Source organism: Drosophila simulans, chromosome 3R (assembly GCF_016746395.2).
Source record: "Drosophila simulans strain w501 chromosome 3R, Prin_Dsim_3.1, whole genome shotgun sequence".
NCBI classification, from domain to species: domain Eukaryota; kingdom Metazoa; phylum Arthropoda; class Insecta; order Diptera; family Drosophilidae; genus Drosophila; species Drosophila simulans.
This window is the reverse complement of record NC_052523.2, coordinates 6,632,691-6,651,187: the sequence shown is the minus strand read 5'-3', so window position 1 is coordinate 6,651,187 and position 18,497 is coordinate 6,632,691. Positions and strand designations below refer to the sequence as shown.

Genomic DNA, 18,497 nt, shown 5'->3' with positions numbered 1-18,497 from the left:
AAAGTTGATACAATAAATAAAACACTCATCAATTGCGTTAAAACGTGGTTTTTTAAATTCAGCTTGGCTTCGAAACTTAAATTTGAAAAATAGTTCATAGGGAAAATCGCAAAAAAATCTGTTAGGTTTTTCAATTCTCGTTTTATTTCCTAGACTAACCATTCAACAACATATTCTTAAAGACGTGTACATAGGCTAGGGGTAACTTAGAATCAATCTACATGTTGGATCGGTATCAAATCCCTCGAAGAACACAGAATAAAAGGTTGAGAGTACAGCGTTTGGCACAGATATAGCCGGAGTTTCAGTTTTGGGTCAGTGTAAGCTGCGTGCGATAGATGAAGTCAAATCAAATCAGATCAGATAGTTGAGAACCTTGGTCCCTCAGTGATGGTAGTAGGCATGGGGGTCCACTGGAGCGGGTGCCGGACCTGGAGCCGGATAGTGGGCATAGGGGCTGTGGGCCAGGGCGGGATAGGCGGCATGGAAGTGGGCGGAGGGCAGGACTGGAGTAGCCACTGGCACAGACACCGGAGCTGGAGCAGGAGCGGGAGCGGGACCAGGTGCAGGACCGGGAGCAGCCCGGTGGTAAGGTCCCAAGGCAAGAGGATATGAAAGCAGAGGAGCCTTAGGCACCGGCGGAAGTGGAGGAGCCGGGGCCGGGCCGTAATGAGCTGGAACTGGAGCGGGTGCAGGTGCGACGACGGGTGCCAGGTGTGCGGGTGCCTTGTAGGCCAGTGGCTCCTTGCGAACAACCGCATTAAATCCGTGATGGGGATCCGCTGTGTAGTCAACGGTGCGCTTGGTTCCATCCGGATCCACAACCGAGTAGCTGCCCTTCACCACATCTCCGTGGCGCGTCTCGTGCTGTGACTTCAGGTCACCAGTATACCCATCCTGGATGTCGTAGCCAAAGGAATACTTCGGGTCGGGATCGTAGGGTTCGGGAGCAGCCGGCTTGGGCGCCACATAGGGACCTGGCAGGGGCCCATGTTGCGGAGCATATCCTCCGTAGTGATGCAGAGGTCCGGGACCAGCTGGACCACCATAGTATGGTCCGGGTCCAATCACGCCTGCATAGGCGATGCCGAGCACAGCGCTTAGCAGTGAAATCTAAAAAAATTAAAAAGAAAATGTTGAAAATGATTAAATTCAAATAAAATTTATGTAATTGGGGACAGGTTTGCTGTCAGGACAGGTAATTGCTTTGAGTTATAACTTCTGGCACAATTAAACTTAATATTAATTTGGAATATTCGACGGACTTTTAACATGTTTAAGATTTTAACCGAGTGTCTTTCTATGAGTAGAATATAATCTTTTAGTAAAAGAAACACTTGGTTAATGCATCTTTGCATCCCCCTTGAGAATTAAAAGCACTTTGGTATCCTTTGTTTTCACACCTTCAGCATAACGATGTCCTTGCAGGGGTATCCTTTCCACTCGCTCACAGTTGTCACAGACTCAGCAGACACCACACGTAAAGAGTGGCCGGAGTATCGTTGGCTTCGACGACGATCGCGCTAGAAGAAGTAACCAAAACTGCAAGCGTTCGCTGGGAGTTCTGGCCATTTATACTGGCAAACGGCGGCAAATGTCGCCTGCTTCACATGGCGCAGTCGAGGCAATAAACTAATTTCAGATCAAGAGAGACCCGGCCAGACGGAGTCTTCGGTGTCTTGGGCCAGCGATCAAGCACATGGCGCGGACCAGTACTGTGGTGGCACGGGGGCGGGGATTGACTCTTGCCCACCTGGCGGCAAATCGTGTGCCTGGCTTCAACTTTGGCGCAGTTATCGTGTCGACTTAGAAAGGTTATTCTTCCGCTAAACCATTTAAAGGGTCCCCAGACCCCGGAGCCAAGCCAACCCGAGCTTTGCCCTTTCACTTTTGCGACGTTTACGATTCGGTTTCGATTCGCTTTTCGATCCCCCGCTTGGACACCGACTTTTGGCAATTATGTGAAAATTTATTTGGCCGCACACAATTGAAATGTTACATTAACATTGGCTGGATGTTAGGATATGCTGCATTTGGCTGCCGCGTAATTAGCTGAGAAGAACAAGCTGCACCGGGCGATGTTGAGGTTCCATATGAAATGGCAGTTGCAGCGCATGCGCAAAAGGTCAGGTGGTCCACAATTGAATTCAGAGTGCCTGGAGTGGGCCCAAAAGCCAGAGGCTCGCAGGAGAAGGGGGCGGAAACAGGGGCAGCCAGTCGCCACAACCGCCTAATAAAGCAAAAGGTCAACGCGCTGCTGTCGGCACATTAGTCTGGCCCACAGACCAGGCCAAACAACCACTTGCAGTCTAAGCAAATAATGTCATTAATAATACCCTTCAAAAAGTGGCATGACGACTATATAAGGTTACTCATGATTGATCCTTTAGCTGAAGACTGGTTTTCTGTTTGTTCTTCCTCTTAAATGGTTGCTACATAGCGGAGATGTTAAAAACTGACTATGATAGGACACAATGTTATAGGAATACTGATCAGTTACATAACTTATAATCAAAGATGAACTTGAGATATATTTTGGAAGATCCAAACAAGTTTGAAGTTAGTTCCTAATAGTGCCTAATTAGCCAAAAATACCCTTTCCAGCATCTAACGGCCAAGTGACTGCGACAATTCCCATGTTTACCGTTTTGTGAGCTTAATTTATGGCTGCAAATTTGTATCTGGCATCTGGAAAAATATTGACATCTGCATGCATTGTCTTACCCTTGCTGTTACCATCGGGCCTGTTTATGCGACAACTAACTATAACAAAGAATCAAAGTCGTGCCAACCGACGGGCCAGTCGATGTCAGCTGTTTTAACTATTTTTAGCCAGAAGATCAAAGCAATTGATCAATACAAGAATGGCAGGCTAATGCTACAAAGTTGCCAAGAAGACTGAAGACTGAGAAATCCAGTCAATAATGGATTAGTTAAGCACAATATTGGTATGTAGGTATTTTAATTGCAAAAATTTTGCTTCGACAAAAACATGCGCGATAGATGTGACATCTCCTGGAGATATTTTACCAATTACAGGGCTCACAGCTGGCAAAACATTCGACGGCATATCTGTAATTTTAAAACCCATTCAGCTGTTTTAGCTTTATGAAACATATTGCCTAAAGCCGCTAAAGATAAATTTATGGCTATTCCCAGCGCAGTTTGATTTAGCTTCTGGTCAGTTCTCAAAGGGAGTTGGAAGTAGTCAGTCGCTTGGAAAGTTTTTAGTCGTCGAAACAACGTCTGATGGATTTCAGTCAGGTTCTGGATAAGTGTGGAAACTATGGCAGGTTCCAGGTGATGATCCTTCTGCTGTACGGCTACACAAATATTCTTGGATCACTGCACTACTTTTCGCAGACCCTCATCACCTTCACACCAGAGCATTGGTGGGTGGAATCACAGATTGGGTGATTGGTCCTCACCATGTAACATCTGATCTTTCTTATACAGGTGCTCCCATGCTGACCTTAAGGGTCTCAGTGTGGAAGGGATTCGCTCCGTATATGAAAACATATCCGCCGCATCCTGCACGCCTCTTTTGGGCGTAATCAACGGCTCAGGTGTTGTAGCTACGGACCGAAAGTGCAGGAATTGGATTTTCAACAGGGAAAGCGGCTACGAAAGCATTACCACCGAGGTATAAAGCCATTGAAAAATGTTACTGAGAAACTTTATAATATTGAAAACAAACCCACTTCAGCTCAAATGGGTTTGTGACAAATCGCATCATCCAGCAGTGGGCCAATCCTTCTTCTTCATGGGCTCCGTCGTGGGCACCATAATCTTTGGCTATCTGTCGGATCAGATAGGTCGTCTGCCCTCCCTGCTGATGGCCACCTTGTGTGGTGCCACTGGGGACTTTATCACCTCCTTTGTGCACACGCTGCCCTGGTTCGCCTTTTCCAGATTTATGTCGGGATTATCCACGGATACCATGTACTACCTAATGTACATATTGGGTAATGTTCTTTTTTATGAAAGCATAAAGTTAATTTAATTCATCTTCCTCATATCGTCAGTCTTTGAGTACTTAAGCCCCAAGAGCCGTACCTTTGGCCTCAACATCATCTTGGCTGTATTCTACTGCTTCGGACTGATGACCTCGCCTTGGGCCGCCATTTGGATTGGTAATTGGCGTCGCTACCTCTGGCTGGCATCTCTTCCAGCACTGGGCGTCCTTATATATCCATTCCTGATCTGCGAAAGTGCTCAGTGGCTTTTGACCAAAAGGAAGTACGACGAGGCGGTGTTCTGTCTAAAGAAAGTGGCCAAGTTCAATAGGCAACAGGTGGAGGCGTCCGTTTTCGATGAGTTTGTCAAATACTATCGGGAAAGGGAAATCCAGGATTACAAACTCAATAGTCACGAGGACACTTTCTTAGCCATGTTTTTGACCCCTCGGTTGCGTCGATTCACTTTGACATTGCTCGTGAAGTCGTAAGTTCATTACTTTTAGATCTTAGTGCATTACATAATGTCTCCTTTCGGTTGTAGTGTCATCATAACCCTCTCCTGCGATGTAATTAACCGAAATATGGAGGGCTTAGGTACATCGCCCTTTAAGCTCTTCTCCTTCACATCGATTGTATACCTTCCAGCGGGAGTGGCTATCCTCTTGTTGCAGAACAAGATCGGACGCAAGGGCATGGCCTGCACCGCTCTCTTTGTGGGTGGACTAATTACCACGGCGACGGGTTTCATGATAGCCCACTTGGATCCCACGGAGAACGCCCTGCTGTTGGCTATCATGGTGGCTCTGGGACGCTTTGGAGCGACCGTTTCCTACGATGCGGAAATCCAGTATGCGGCGGAAATCATTCCGACCAGTGTGAGAGGACAAGCGGTATCCAACATCCATGTCATTGGATTGGCATCCAGCTCACTGGCCTTCTATGTGATCTATCTGGCCCAGTACTACAAGCCTCTCCCCTCGATCTTCATTAGCTGCCTGATGTTCTTCGGAGCTGGACTTTGCCTTACATTACCGGAGACCTTAAACAAGTTAGTATATATAACTGAAATTCTTACCAAATTATTTATTGGGTCATTTCCTATCAGGAAGTTGCCCGAAACCTTGGCGGATGGAGAAATGTTTGCCTTGAACGAGAGCTTCCTCTACTTTCCTTGTTTCTCAAGAAAAGAAAAAAATGTTAGGACTGAAAGTGTATAATTGAAGACAAATTAAAGTGAACCTCTGGCTGAGAACACTGAGACTTAGTTTGTCGTTGTCATTCGATTTAAAGTAACCTCCACGAAGACTGATTAAATTAGTATATTTAAAATTTATAAGTTTGTCGTAAATCATCAAAGCAGATTAATTACATGCACGATGATTATACGCCATAAAATTCAAATAAAAAAATGATTGACAGCGAATTCCTGTGTTAAAAAACACACAACAAACTATGGAGTTTGTCATTTCTTTTTTAAGTATTTAGTTGCCCAAAATTTTTGATTTGTTTAGATTTAGTATAGATACGATATACAAATCGCCTATCTGCTTACAATTTAAGCAGCTCTGACTTTTTGACGTCACGAATTTAATCGTAGCTATAATATCTGTAAATAAACAGCATTGCATGTTTGCAATCACCGACCCCAAAAATCTATACTTATCTCCTCATCATAGTATTCAGCAATAACAAAGGCCTAAGATTTCAAAATAATTCGTCGTAGCAAATACGTTTTACCGGTAGTATGCATGGGACACTCAAATGGTAATAAAATAATATCAATAAAAACAGATCAAAGGGATATTTCGAACAGCTTATAACGATATCTTTGAGATAGTATATATTTCCAAGTTCATCGTAATAGGTAACCAGCGATCTATACATTTTCATACAGCTTTCTTTCGTGTATTTGACAATTTCGTTTCACGAAAATGCGACTGCAGGCAATCGAAAGCCCCACATCAAACTTTACTTTCGTTCCGTGCGGTTGACATCGCAATTTCGCCTGAGACGCGCAATTCTCGGTCAGTGACTACATAAAGTTCTATTGTGACAGGCTGTGTTGGATGCAGCCAAACGTCTGTTTCTTATCTTAAATTTAATTAGGAATTTCTCAACGAGCATCTGCTAGCAATCTAAATCCAAGGGATTTAAATAAAATTTAAATAAAATATAAAATGCTCGCCGTGCTGGAGCCTAACATTTTTTAAAATAAGATGTGCCAGTGAATAAACTAAAATTGACTGTGATCTCTTGTGTTTTTTTTCCCATATTTGATCAACTCCATTTTGGTTGCCACAAAATTTAAAAATTGCCCGAAAAACTATCTATAACTTAATTTGAAGGGCTATGGAAACAACTGCGACTTACGACCTACAGCACGACTTGTGTTCCTTGTAGTTGTCAGTGCTCCAGCAGAATTACACAGCATCTGACGAAAGACCGCTGTCAAACATAATCCACACGAATTATTTCTGATCTCGTTCCGTGAAGAATCGCTGAGCGCACTAATTGGTTTTGAAAATTAAGAGGGATTTCAACGCAGCCAATTAGGCCAGTCGCATATGCAGTCGTGGAGATGAGTCGGAGTCGTGTCGTCGTTCGCAGGCTCATCTCAATTCCCGGATAGAAACGTGGCTGGATTTAAGTGGTGCGAGTGGAAGGGATCACAATGTTGGAGGTGGACAAGATCCTGGAGAAGTGCGGCGACTTCGGCCGTCTGCAGATGATAATGCTGCTCCTCTTCTGTGTGATCAACGTTCTTTCAGCCCTGCACTACTACTCCCAAACTATCATCAGCTTCGTTCCCAAATACTGGTGCGTATAGGACCGCTGTCCACCGCGTCGTATACTTAACGCATTGCTCATACGCCCAGGTGTGCAGATGGTTTGCCCGCCAGCATTGAGTCGCCAGTTGAGTCGAGCTGCCTGCCGTTGAACCGAAATATTAGCACTCCGAATACCTGCTACAGCTATAACTACGAGCTATATATGGGCTACCAGAGCTTTCCCAGCGAAATGGATTGGGTGTGCGCCGATGCCTGGAAACTCACGCTCGGCCAGTCCATGTTCTTTGTGGGCTCTGTGGTGGGCTCTATGGTTCTGGGCTACCTGGCGGATGTGGTTGGACGTCTGCCCATCCTGGTCGTGGCCAACCTGATTGCTATGACAGGCAATCTACTGACCATATGGAGCACCAATGTCACGCTTTTCTGTATGTTTCGCATGATTTCCGGCATTGCTACGGATAGCAACTTTGTGATGATGTACATTTTGGGTGAGTGCATTTTTATACAGATTTCATGAAAAGTGTGCAACAGGTTGAAGAAAGTGATTCTGCCCTTGAAAATAGTCGTCTGCTCATATGCTAAATGTTCAATTTCTGCTTGCAGGAGCAGTTTCATTTCATTTCCATTAGCTGAGAAAGGCGTATTTAATAGTAACGGCTCGATAATAGCTTTCTCTCTTGTTGAAATATATGTAATTCTATACTTCTATACCCAACTTAGTTATGGAGTACATGCGGCCATCGGTGCGCACCCTTGGCCTGAGCATCTGCATTGGATTTTTTTACTGTCTAGGCTCGATGGCGGCTCCCTGGATCGCCGTTCTCATGCGCAGCTGGCGGGGATTCCTACTGACCACCTCCTTGCCCCTGCTGGTGGTGCCGCTCTTCTACCTCATTGTGCCTGAAAGCATTCAGTGGCTGATTTCCAAGCAGAAGTACGACAGCGCCGTTGTCTGCCTGAAACGGGTGGCCAGGATAAATGGACGGCACGTGGAGGAGAGTGCCTACGCGGAGTTTATCGAGGAGTGCAAGTGCAGTCAGCAAAACCAGAAGGCGTCCCCCCATCTACTTGACCTGTTCCAAACGCCCCGGCTCCGTCGCCATACCCTCATCCTCTTCTTCAAGTCGTGAGTGGCCGAAATAGTGAGCTTATGTTTTTGATTTTTACTAATTTTCAACACCCACGCGCAGCATGGTCATCACCCTCTGCTATGATGCGGTTTCTCGCAACGTTCAGGGCCTTGGCATTTCGCCATTTGTGATGTTCTCGCTGAGCGCCACCGCCATTCTGCCGGCGTGTCTGCTCATCATCGCCCTCCAAGATCGCATCGGTCGGAAGGCGATGGCGTCCGCCTCTCTGCTGCTCAGTGGCATTTTCATCTCGGTCACCGGAGGCATCATCTTCGCCGCCTCTGCATCGGATAAGAGTGAGTTCAACACAATCAACTGGGGATCAATTTTAACTTGACTTTTGACAGTGAATGGTACGATTACCATTAAATAGATAATTGTGTGGATATTTCAGCAGCTTATAGAAAAATACTCACGTATTTCATAAGAAGCATAAAACGAGCTGTGAAGCCTAAAAATGTAGTTCTTAAATTTATATTTAATATTTCATTTTCATTCTCAAATCCCTATTAAAATATAATGATAACAAATCTCAAACTTGCATCCTTTTAGCCACCACTTTGCTGGTAAGCCTGTCCGTAGTTGGTCGCTTTGGAGTGACGGTGGCCTACAATTCAGGAGCGCAGTATGCCACCGAGCTGATCCCCACCTGCGTTCGGGGACAAGGAGTTGCAGCAGTCCACGTGGCCGGCTATGCCTTCACCTTCTTCAGTGCGTACATCCTTTTCACGAGGAGCGTGTTCTCGCCGCTGCCGGAGATTATCTTGGGCGTGCTTTCCTTGCTGGGGGCGTGTCTCTGCCTCCTGCTACCGGAAACGCTTCACCGGACATTGCCCACTTCTCTGGAAGATGGCGAGAATTTCGGAAAGAACAATCGGTGGTACACATTCAGTTTCCTTGAGGGACGCACTCAATCAGCCGCCACACTGGACACGCAAAACGCGAAGATGTACTCGCAATCAACGGAATCGGCCGTCTACTTTTGAGTAAATATGTTTGGATTGTGGAACTCGGTTGGGTGTTTTTACTGCAGTTGTAGTTTTCCGTAGAATCCACTAAAATGTAATAGTTTGTAGTACAAGCAGCGGTATCAAAAATTAGACTGTATTTGTAGAATAAGTTTTCCAAATGTGTACACTAAAAACTTTTTCCGTAAAAAGTGATCAAACAATAAATGAATATATTACTAAATACTAAGGAGAAAGATATGATTTATATTTTATATTTAAGTTTAATATCAAAAGATTAATAACTTTTTTTAATATCAGTTTGCCATTTATTAAACGGTATAGACAATTCAAGTGGCGTTTTCTAAACTGTGAATTTGTGTAATACCGACGCGACATTGTTTAATCGGTCTTAACTGTTTCTATTTGCAAGAATTAAATCTATTTGAATTGTAAACCTACCATAAAGATAAAAGACTGCTTTGTTATGCTCTTGCGGGCGTCGCATTAGTAAAAAGAGAGAACGCTAAGTTCGATTTTCTCGACTAACAGATACTCAGCTAGTGAAGAGAAGGACAATCTGTTTTGGTGACTGTTCTTTGCGGATTGCAGGCGTGGCAAATACTTGGAACAAACTTGGCGTCACTAGGATCAGGATGCATGATGTCAACTTTCTAGGTTTTGCTGTTCCCAACCAGATCGACTCGGCTAGTGATCCGGATCAGAAGTATATATACGATGATTTTCCATGAATCTAGTATACCCTTCACCCTACGATTCCAATGAGTCTCAAATGATACTCTCCGCATCCAAACAGAAGTCAGTCGTCGGAAGTTGTTCAAACGCCTTCTTTCTTTTCCTAATGCCCCAAGGGAGATAAACTAATAGCAACAGATTCCCCTTGTTTGCACTGTATTAGCGCATTATAGCCTGCACCCAGAATCGGCTATATACGTACCTGCTGTTCTACTTTGTCGACATCAGTTGATGATTCGCGATTGCAGCGGTTCCGTGTGCCGAAATGGATCTCCAGAGTGTCCTGGAGAAATGCGGCAACTTTGGCCCCTATCAAATCCTCCTGCTGGGACTTTTTGGATACACAAACATTGTGTCTTCGCTGCACTACTTTTCGCAGACCATCATTAGTTTCACGCCATCGCACAGGTGAGAGGGATATTTGTGATTAAAAGATGATGCAATTTATTAAGTATTACACTTTTCAAGCCTTCAATTTGAAAAGATCAACTTTTATTTTAAGAAGGTTCCATTCTAGAAATGTATAATACAAAATTCCTTCCGTTTTAGATGTTCTCAGCCAAAAGACTATCAACCAAATTCCACTTCCCTGCTGTCCTGCAGTATCGTACAGTTCGATGTAGAATTCAAGTGTACCTCCTGGGATTTTGAAAGAGAAAGCAACTACGAGAGTGTCACCACAGAGGTATGTTTCAGCCCAAAAGTATAAAACTGATTTTGTAAACAAACACACCCGTCCGAAATATTGAACACAGCACAAATGGGTCTGCGACGATGCCTACAAACTGGCGGTGGGTCAGTCCTTCTTCTTTATTGGATCCGTCCTGGGAAGTATATTCTTCGGATACTTGGCCGATCGCATAGGACGTCTTCCTGCCTGCGTTCTGTCGACCTTGACAGGAGCCTCTGGAGATTTCTTTACCTCCTTCGTGGAAAGTTTGCCCTGGTTCTCGTTCACCCGGTTTATATCCGGTCTGTCTATGGACACCCAGTATGTCCTGATGTACATTTTGGGTATGTACACTCAAACTATTTTCATCAGTAGTTCAGAAAAACTCAACTCTTTTTACAGTTTTCGAGTACTTGAGTCCACAACACCGCACCTTCGGGCTAAACATCATCCTGGGCGTCTTCTACTGCGTTGGGCTAATGATATCTCCGTGGATAGCTATTTGGGTGACTAACTGGCGGCATTACCTCTGGGCTGCATCACTTCCAGCGCTGGGAATGCTACTATTCCCAGTGTTTCTCCACGAGAGCGCCGAGTGGCTGCTGACAAAGGGAAAATTCGAAAAGGCAGAAAAAAGTCTTCGAGGTGTCGCCAAGTTTAATGGACGACAAGTTGATGACTCTGTTTTCGTTGAGTTCATTAAGCATTACCGCGAAAAGCTAAACAACTCACAGAATAAAACTTCGGATACCTTTATGGGTATGTTGAGGACTCCAAGACTGAGAAAGTTCACCATTATTCTATTGATCAAATCGTGAGTTAAAATGAGATATAATCAACATATTAAACCATCCTTTATCTTATTTCAGAATGATAATTACAATTGCATTCGACATCCTGAGTCGCAATGTTGAAGGCGTGGGCATATCGCCATTCAAGCTCTTCTCCTACTCTGGATTTTGTTACTTGCCTGCCGGCCTCACCATTATCCTATTCCAGAACAAAATCGGGCGAAAGGGCATGGCATGCGCCTCCCTGTTCGTGGGTGCCATAATCACGGCGGCTACTGGCTATTTGGTGGCCACCTTGGATCCAGCAGACTACTCTGTTCTTTTGGGCTTCATGGTCAGTCTGGGAAGATATGGCGCAGTGGTGGCCTACGATGCTGAGGCCCAGTATGCAGCTGAAATTATTCCAACCAGTGTGAAAGGACGAGGAGTGGCCAACATCCATGTGGTGGGCAATGCCTTCGCGTTCTTCAGCTCCTACATCATCTACTTGGGAACTTTCTACAAGCCACTGCCATCTCTTATGATCAGTTTCATTCTGCTAATCGGCGCTTGTTTGTGCCTGGCTCTACCCGAGACTTTGCACAAGTAAGTCTTCTACTTTCCGAACACATAAAAATATTCTAATATTTATATTATTTTGTTGGCAGAAATCTTCCGCAGAATCTCGAGGAGGGCGAAATGTTTGCGAAAGGCGAGAAATGGTACTACTTTCCCTGCTTTTCACGCCGACAGAAAACTCAGAAGTCTGCGTCTCAATTGGAGTCATCCGGCGGAATTACAAATTAGTTATAAGTTTTTATTCAAAATACAAATACAGATTACAAGTCACTTCAAAACATGTTTACTGGGCCCTTAGTTATATGGGCAATTCTAGACAAGTTCTGTTTGGACACGAATTACTAGTTATATGGCTTCGGACACTCATAAACGCTACCAATTTCACCATATTCTGGTTTCATTTCTAGAACTGAGGTCTTTGTTATCCCAGGCCCAGACATTTATTTCTCATAATGCATTTTTAACTGGCCTGTCTACACTTAATTAGCTTCTGTCAGACTTTTCGTAGTTCCGGAAACATTACAACAAAAAGTCATAAAATTTCAAGTAAATCACGTTGTATAGAAAGTGATTGGTGGATTTACTTAAATTTTACGACTTCATAGCGTTGCTATAAAAACAAGCCACACCACACGTTTTAGCTTAAATACTCAGTACAAAATATTTATTATGAGTGTCTAGCACCCTGTCTAATGTTACTCTGTTGTCTTAAGCCCGTTCAAGTTCAGCAGTTAGTTTATGAATATGGACAGGTGCGAGTAGTCAGAATGTAATAAGTCGGATCTTTTGCATATTTAAATTGATGTTTCCAAATTATCCGTTTGCTTTTCAACAGAACATTTTTATGACACCAACGAGACTTTGTTTGCGCAGATTACCCTGTTTCTATTTGCCAGACAGCTCTATTTTACTGGACCCCAAAACACCCATGGAGATAAAAGTAAGCCCAAACTTATGTTGTGCGGGCGTCACATTAATACTCGGCCCATGGGTCTAGAAAGAATCTCTCCACACGCCAAACAGACGCCAGACGTCGGAAATGGTTCGCAAGCTCTGTTCTTCCTCATGCCCCGGTGTGAGATAAACTAGCAGCAGATATTGTGTTTGCAGAGTATTAGCCACATATCCAGGTGCCGGAATGGTGTATATACCAGCTGCTCGCACCCTTCGCTGGCATCAGTCGGTGGTCTGCGATCAGGGCGGTTTCTTGTGCCGAAATGGATCTTCAGCGTGTCCTGGAGAAGTGCGGAAACTTCGGCCCCTACCAAATCCTACTCCTTGGACTCTATGGATACACTAATATAGTGTCCTCGCTGCACTACTTTTCGCAGACTCTGATCAGCTTCACGCCCTCGCACAGGTGAGCATTTCAAAAGACCATTTTCATTTAACGGAATTTCATTAAAAAAGTATACATTTGAATTATATTTTAAATTTATTTTGTATATCTTAAATTGTGGTAATAGATAATTCAAATGCAATTTCTCGAATCAGTTAATCCAATCAAATATTAATCTAAAAAAATAAATACATGCCAAATCAAGACCACACCTAATTTCACAATAAACGAAATTTGCTCAACTTAAACATTTATCATCTTAATATTTCAGATGTTCTGCGCCAGTTGAAGAATATTCACAGAATTTCACTGAACGCTTGTCCTGCAGTGTCATTCAGTATGATGTCGATAGGACCTCTTTTCGGGATTACAAATGCACCTCCTGGGACTTCGAAAAGGAAAGCAACTACGAGAGTGTCACCACAGAGGTATGTTTCAGCCCAAAAGTAGAAAACCCATTTTATAATCAACACTCTCGTCCGAAATATTGAACACAGCTCGCATGGGTCTGCGACGATGCCTACAAACTGGCGGTGGGTCAGTCCTTCTTCTTCATTGGATCCGCCCTGGGAAGTATATTCTTTGGATATTTGGCCGATCGCATAGGACGTCTCCCTGCCTGCGTTCTGTCGACCTTGACAGGAGCCTCTGGGGATTTCTTTACCTCCTTCGTGGGCAGTCTGCCTATGTTCTCGTTCACCCGTTTTATATCTGGTCTCTCTTTGGACACACAGTATGTCCTGATGTACATTTTGGGTATGTTTATATTAAATATTTATATTTTATACACTATATTCAAACCCATATTATTGCAGTGTTCGAGTACTTGAGCCCACAACACCGCACCTTTGGTCTGAATATCATCTTGGGTGTTTTCTACACAGTTGGCCTTATGATCTCGCCTTGGATAGCAATTTGGCTGGGCAACTGGCGCAGTTACCTATGGGCGGCATCCCTTCCAGCTCTCGGAATGCTAATTTTCCCGTTGTTCCTTCACGAAAGCGTCGAGTGGCTACTAACAAAAGGAAAATTCGACAAGGCAGTTAACAACCTTAAAAGCGTTGCCAAATTCAATGGACGCCAAGTAGACGACTCTGTTTTCGATGAGTTCATCAAGCATTATCGAGAGAAGTTGAACAGTGCCCAAAAGAAATCCTCAGATACCTTCATGGGTATGTTGAGGACTCCAAGACTGAGAAAGTTTACAATTATTCTATTGATCAAATCGTGAGTTACAATAATACTGAGATATTTTGAACATGTTAGAACTTCAGTTGTATTTTTTCAGAATGATCATTACAATTGCATTCGACATCCTGAGTCGCAATGTTGAAGGCGTGGGCATATCGCCATTCAAGCTCTTCTCCTACTCAGGATTCGTTGTCCTTCCTGGTGGTCTAACCATTATCCTGTTCCAAAACAAAATCGGGCGAAAGGGTATGGCCTGCGCCTCGCTTCTTGTTGGTGCCTTCATCACGGCCACCACCGGTTACCTGGTTGGCACTCTAGATCCAGCGAACTACTCCGTACTCCTAGGATTCATGGTGTGCTTGGCAAGATTCGGAGCGGTTGTTGCCTACGATGCGGAGGCCCAGTACGCGGCAGAGATTATTCCTACTAGTGTTCGAGGACGAGGAGTGGCCAACATCCATGTGGTGGGCAATGCCTTCGCGTTCTTCAGCTCCTACATCATCTACTTGGGAACTTTCTACAAGCCATTGCCCTCACTCTTGATCAGCTTCCTCCTCATTATTGGCGCTTGTTTGTGCCTAACTCTTCCAGAAACTTTGCACAAGTGGGTTTTCAATAACTTATTCCACATAGTCATATATAATAATTATTTTATCCTGCAGGCAACTCCCACAAACTCTAGAGGAGGGCGAGATATTCGCCAAGGGCGAGAAATGGTACTTTTTCCCCTGCTTTTCACGCAAACGGCAGCCGAATAAATCCGAATCTCAGTTGGAGTCAGCCAACGAAATTACAAAGTAGTTATAGTAAATGTATTAAGAATATAATAAATGCTAATGCCAAAGAACACAGAGTAAAAACAAAGCATGTTTACTAGTATCTTAAGTTGTATGGGTGGTTACTAAGACTATAATCCCAAGTTTTATTGCCTATGATAATACAAAAAGTATCTGATTTCATCATATACTGACCGCATCTATAGAACTCAGATATTTTAATCCTAGGCTCAGACATTTATGAAGTTGCGTAGTGCCCAGTTTTTCTCCTATTCGGTTCGTTTAAACTTAATTAGCTTTTGTCTACGACATGATTTATATAGATCACGCCGATGGTTCCGGAACTTTACTAGCCGGTGAGATAAACGAAGTTTAATGGCATTCTGGAGAGGCTTTGTTTGGCGCCTGCGAGAAGTAGACCTGTAATCTATACTATATATAATCTATATCTCTAAACGAGAAGCCATTAAAGTGTCCAGCCACAAACAACGAATCCGTATATCCGGCAAATCCCCCCATTAAAAAAGACTCCATTTCAGGCGTGACTTACAGCTCGGCAGCGGTTGATCCGTCATAAATCTAAGACAAAGTCAACAAACAGAAAGAAGCCGAATTTTTCGAGAAAGTCCGTCACTTGACCAAGTTAAATGCCTGATAAGCGTAGGAAAACGCATTTCACAAAAGCCTTATTTACATGGAATCCAGAAATCAAGGTCATGTATCGCCAAGTTTGACTGAACAGCATGTTGATACAGTTTATGTTGATCCACATTTAATCATTATAAACATCAATTTTATGCTAGGTAAACAAATAACTTCTGTATAGGGTTGTTCGTTCACCTGTTCCGTAGACTGTTTGCTCTGGCCTCAGCATCTGCATCTTATCATCGGCACACACCCCAAAAAGCGAGAGATTGCCTAGCCCAATCTCGGTGTTACTAATTACCCATCCTAATCAGCGACAACGCCTATATCTTTATACTATATAAGGTAGCTGCCGATCCTAGTAGGCGTCAAAATACTGCGCGTACAGGCAGAATGTAGTTGACTCGTTGCTGTGAAGATTCAACGCGCTGTCCACATAAACAAAATAAAGTCAGTTAGATACTATTAGTACGATTAGTGCAAGTACGATTTCTTCGAGATCACCATGGATTTCGACCGCGTGCTTGAGAAGTGCGGAAACTTCGGCAGATTTCAGTTTGTCATTCTAATTCTCTACGGCTACACGAACATTCTCAGCTCGTTGCACTATTTCTCACAGACCCTTATTACTTTTACACCCGAGCATTGGTAAGTTATTGTATTAAAGAGTTAATTTACAAATATTCTAAATTCTATAGTAAAAACAATGATAGTTTCCGATTCTGATTACATTTTAATTGGTTAGAATGTGTCTGTAATCAGCTTTCAATAATTAATTTAAAAGTATTGTCACCTAAAACTCTATTTTCAAATAATTTGTTTTCGGATAAATAATACTTGAACTAATCTACTCCGATCCTCTAGGTGTTCCCACGATGACCTAATGGGCTTGGGTGCCGCGGAGCTGCGCTCCATTTACTCCAACGTTTCGCACTCCTCCTGCACTCTTCTCTCCGAGGTGATCAATGGAACTGGAGTGGCCTCCGAAGAGTCCTGTCAAGACTGGATCTTCGAGCGGGAGAACGGCTACGAGAGTCTAACCACTGAACTGAAGTGGGTCTGCGACAAGTCCCATCAGCCGGCGGTGGGTCAATCCTTCTTCTTCCTGGGCTCAGTGGTGGGCACCATTTCCTTCGGGTTTCTTTCTGACCACATTGGAAGATTGCCGGCCATGCTGATGGCGGCTCTATCCGGTGCTACTGGTGACTTTATTACCTCGTTTGTGCACACGCTACCCTGGTTCGCCTTCTCGAGATTTGTGTCAGGTCTGTCCACGGACACCATGTACTACCTTATGTACATCTTGGGTAATATTTGATATTCTGTCGCTATTGTTTGCAAGCTAACCGATTTATTTTCCAATAGTCTTCGAGTACCTAAGTCCCAAGCGCCGCACCTTTGGTCTGAACATCATCCTGGCTGTATTCTACTGCTTTGGACTGATGACCTCGCCCTGGCTCGCCATGTGGATTGGCAACTGGCGTCGCTACCTCTGGTTGGCATCACTTCCAGCCCTTGGTGTCCTCATTTACCCCCTCCTGATCTGCGAAAGTGCTCAGTGGCTGCTGACCAAGAAGAAGTACGATAAGGCAGTGGCCTGTCTGAAGAAAGTGGCCAAGTTTAATGGCCGCCAAGTTGAGGACTCTGTGTTTGATGAGTTCGTAAAGCATTATCGCGAGAAGATGAACGAGGAGAGCAAGCTGAACAAGCAAATGGATACTTTCCTCGGAATGTTCAAGACTCCCAGATTGCGTCGCTTCACCACCACATTGCTGGTTAAATCGTAGGTCTACTGTTTTGCTTTTATGAGATACAAATTAAAGACGTCATCTTTTAAGGGTCATCATCACGCTATCCTACGACGTAATCAACAGAAACATGGAAGGGCTGGGCTCCTCGCCCTTCAAGCTCTTCTCACTCACCTCCAGTGTTTACCTCCCAGCTGGATTCACCATCTTGCTGCTGCAGAACAAGATTGGGCGGAAGGGCATGGCATGTGGAGCACTGCTGGTGGGAGCCATCATAACCGCGGCCACAGGATTCCTGATCGCGGTACTGGATCCCAAAGAGAATGCTATCCTTCTAGCCCTAATGGTGGGTCTGGGTCGCTTTGGAGCCACCGTTTCCTACGATGCGGAAATCCAGTATGCGGCAGAAATCATTCCGACCAGTGTGAGAGGACAGGCGGTGTCCAACATCCATGTCATTGGATTGGCATCCAGCTCACTGGCCTTCTATGTGATCTACCTGGCCCAGTACTACAAGCCCCTGCCCTCGATCTTCATAAGCGTTCTAATGTTCCTGGGTGCTCTACTCTGCCTGACCCTTCCCGAAACTCTTCACCAGTAAGTGTACAATGTGCCTCAAAGATGGCTTAAAGTATCTGATAAATGTTTGTTTTTATCAACTTTAGAAAACTACCAGAAACCCTGGCCGATGGTGAGCGCTTTGCAATGAACGAGAGCTGCCTGTACTTCCCATGCTTACACAAACGCCGCGAAAGTCTGACCGAGCATGAGGACCGAAAGTCTGAACCCTAGAGAACGATGCACCTGATTAACCTGCTAGGCACTTAACCTGAAGATGGGGTCAGCGCAATGCTGACCCCCGTAACCGAATGGTCTGATAGTTATTACTCATGTGAAGGATGCATAGTAATTAAACCAAAACCGTTGAATAGAATACACTTATCTAACCCTATACATATATCCAAAACAGAACTGGTATAAATATATGAAGCACTCCTTTTTTCACAATAAATATATAAATAAATAATGAACTGAATTGCTTGATTTCTTACTCACAATAACATTATCACAAGTCAGCCCTGTCAATCGCCTATAAAATCCAGATGTTATGTCGACAATTTCAAGGAAAAACTTTAAATATTTCATGATTAATTTGGTGTTAAATTGCCAGTATAGTGCCTCAAAAGCTTAAATATTT

At 44.0% G+C, this 18,497-nt stretch overlaps 6 protein-coding genes across 6 annotated transcripts; 5 read left to right on the top strand and 1 right to left on the bottom strand.

Annotated features, from left to right (window-relative positions):
* Positions 1–127: 127 nt before the first annotated feature.
* On the bottom strand, positions 128–1,568 carry LOC6727443 (larval cuticle protein A1A). The gene is made up of 2 exons (XM_016176411.3): positions 1,404–1,568; positions 128–1,113 (listed from the first exon to the last, which is right to left on the bottom strand). Exons 1-2 carry the CDS (start codon positions 1,410–1,412, stop codon positions 385–387), a joined length of 738 nt encoding a protein of 245 aa, XP_016034017.1. The 5' UTR covers positions 1,413–1,568; the 3' UTR covers positions 128–384.
* Positions 1,569–3,178: 1,610 nt separating this feature from the next.
* Positions 3,179–6,208, top strand: LOC6727442 (organic cation transporter-like protein). Its single transcript, XM_016175608.2, has 6 exons — positions 3,179–3,392; positions 3,457–3,643; positions 3,707–3,965; positions 4,026–4,443; positions 4,501–5,007; positions 5,065–6,208. Exons 1-6 carry the CDS (start codon positions 3,250–3,252, stop codon positions 5,174–5,176), a joined length of 1,626 nt encoding a protein of 541 aa, XP_016034016.1. The 5' UTR covers positions 3,179–3,249; the 3' UTR covers positions 5,177–6,208.
* On the top strand, positions 5,953–9,075 carry LOC6727441 (organic cation transporter-like protein). The gene is made up of 5 exons (XM_002102786.4): positions 5,953–6,776; positions 6,836–7,236; positions 7,469–7,874; positions 7,939–8,174; positions 8,431–9,075. Exons 1-5 carry the CDS (start codon positions 6,631–6,633, stop codon positions 8,862–8,864), a joined length of 1,623 nt encoding a protein of 540 aa, XP_002102822.1. The 5' UTR covers positions 5,953–6,630; the 3' UTR covers positions 8,865–9,075.
* Positions 9,076–9,782: 707 nt separating this feature from the next.
* LOC6727440 (organic cation transporter protein) lies at positions 9,783–11,870 on the top strand. Its single transcript, XM_002102785.4, has 6 exons — positions 9,783–9,989; positions 10,131–10,266; positions 10,337–10,595; positions 10,654–11,065; positions 11,121–11,627; positions 11,690–11,870. The coding sequence occupies exons 1-6, from the start codon at positions 9,847–9,849 to the stop codon at positions 11,826–11,828; spliced, it is 1,596 nt and encodes a 531-aa protein (XP_002102821.1). The 5' UTR covers positions 9,783–9,846; the 3' UTR covers positions 11,829–11,870.
* Positions 11,871–12,757: 887 nt separating this feature from the next.
* On the top strand, positions 12,758–14,994 carry LOC6727439 (organic cation transporter protein). Its single transcript, XM_016175610.3, has 6 exons — positions 12,758–12,960; positions 13,211–13,367; positions 13,437–13,695; positions 13,755–14,166; positions 14,228–14,734; positions 14,793–14,994. The coding sequence occupies exons 1-6, from the start codon at positions 12,818–12,820 to the stop codon at positions 14,929–14,931; spliced, it is 1,617 nt and encodes a 538-aa protein (XP_016034014.1). The 5' UTR covers positions 12,758–12,817; the 3' UTR covers positions 14,932–14,994.
* A 916-nt stretch (positions 14,995–15,910) lies between these two features.
* On the top strand, positions 15,911–18,324 carry LOC6727438 (organic cation transporter-like protein). Its single transcript, XM_002102783.4, has 5 exons — positions 15,911–16,199; positions 16,416–16,858; positions 16,917–17,334; positions 17,390–17,896; positions 17,965–18,324. The coding sequence occupies exons 1-5, from the start codon at positions 16,057–16,059 to the stop codon at positions 18,089–18,091; spliced, it is 1,638 nt and encodes a 545-aa protein (XP_002102819.2). The 5' UTR covers positions 15,911–16,056; the 3' UTR covers positions 18,092–18,324.
* Positions 18,325–18,497: the final 173 nt, after the last annotated feature.

Bases quoted from the DNA above. Each gene is read 5' to 3' on its own strand.
- LOC6727439 (XM_016175610.3), top strand. From the start codon at position 12,818: ATGGATCTTCAGCGTGTCCTGGAGAAGTGCGGAAACTTCGGCCCCTAC. The intron at 13,696-13,754 runs GTATGTTTATAT...ATATTATTGCAG, and splicing joins TGTCCTGATGTACATTTTGG to TGTTCGAGTACTTGAGCCCA. The intron at 14,167-14,227 runs GTGAGTTACAAT...GTATTTTTTCAG, and splicing joins ATTATTCTATTGATCAAATC to AATGATCATTACAATTGCAT.
- LOC6727438 (XM_002102783.4), top strand. From the start codon at position 16,057: ATGGATTTCGACCGCGTGCTTGAGAAGTGCGGAAACTTCGGCAGATTT. The intron at 17,335-17,389 runs GTAGGTCTACTG...TCATCTTTTAAG, and splicing joins ACCACATTGCTGGTTAAATC to GGTCATCATCACGCTATCCT. The intron at 17,897-17,964 runs GTAAGTGTACAA...TATCAACTTTAG, and splicing joins CTTCCCGAAACTCTTCACCA to AAAACTACCAGAAACCCTGG.
- LOC6727440 (XM_002102785.4), top strand. From the start codon at position 9,847: ATGGATCTCCAGAGTGTCCTGGAGAAATGCGGCAACTTTGGCCCCTAT. The intron at 11,066-11,120 runs GTGAGTTAAAAT...ATCTTATTTCAG, and splicing joins ATTATTCTATTGATCAAATC to AATGATAATTACAATTGCAT. The intron at 11,628-11,689 runs GTAAGTCTTCTA...TTTTGTTGGCAG, and splicing joins CTACCCGAGACTTTGCACAA to AAATCTTCCGCAGAATCTCG.
- LOC6727441 (XM_002102786.4), top strand. From the start codon at position 6,631: ATGTTGGAGGTGGACAAGATCCTGGAGAAGTGCGGCGACTTCGGCCGT. The intron at 7,237-7,468 runs GTGAGTGCATTT...TACCCAACTTAG, and splicing joins TGTGATGATGTACATTTTGG to TTATGGAGTACATGCGGCCA. The intron at 8,175-8,430 runs GTGAGTTCAACA...GCATCCTTTTAG, and splicing joins CGCCTCTGCATCGGATAAGA to CCACCACTTTGCTGGTAAGC.
- LOC6727442 (XM_016175608.2), top strand. From the start codon at position 3,250: ATGGATTTCAGTCAGGTTCTGGATAAGTGTGGAAACTATGGCAGGTTC. The intron at 3,966-4,025 runs GTAATGTTCTTT...TCATATCGTCAG, and splicing joins CTACCTAATGTACATATTGG to TCTTTGAGTACTTAAGCCCC. The intron at 5,008-5,064 runs GTTAGTATATAT...ATTTCCTATCAG, and splicing joins TTACCGGAGACCTTAAACAA to GAAGTTGCCCGAAACCTTGG.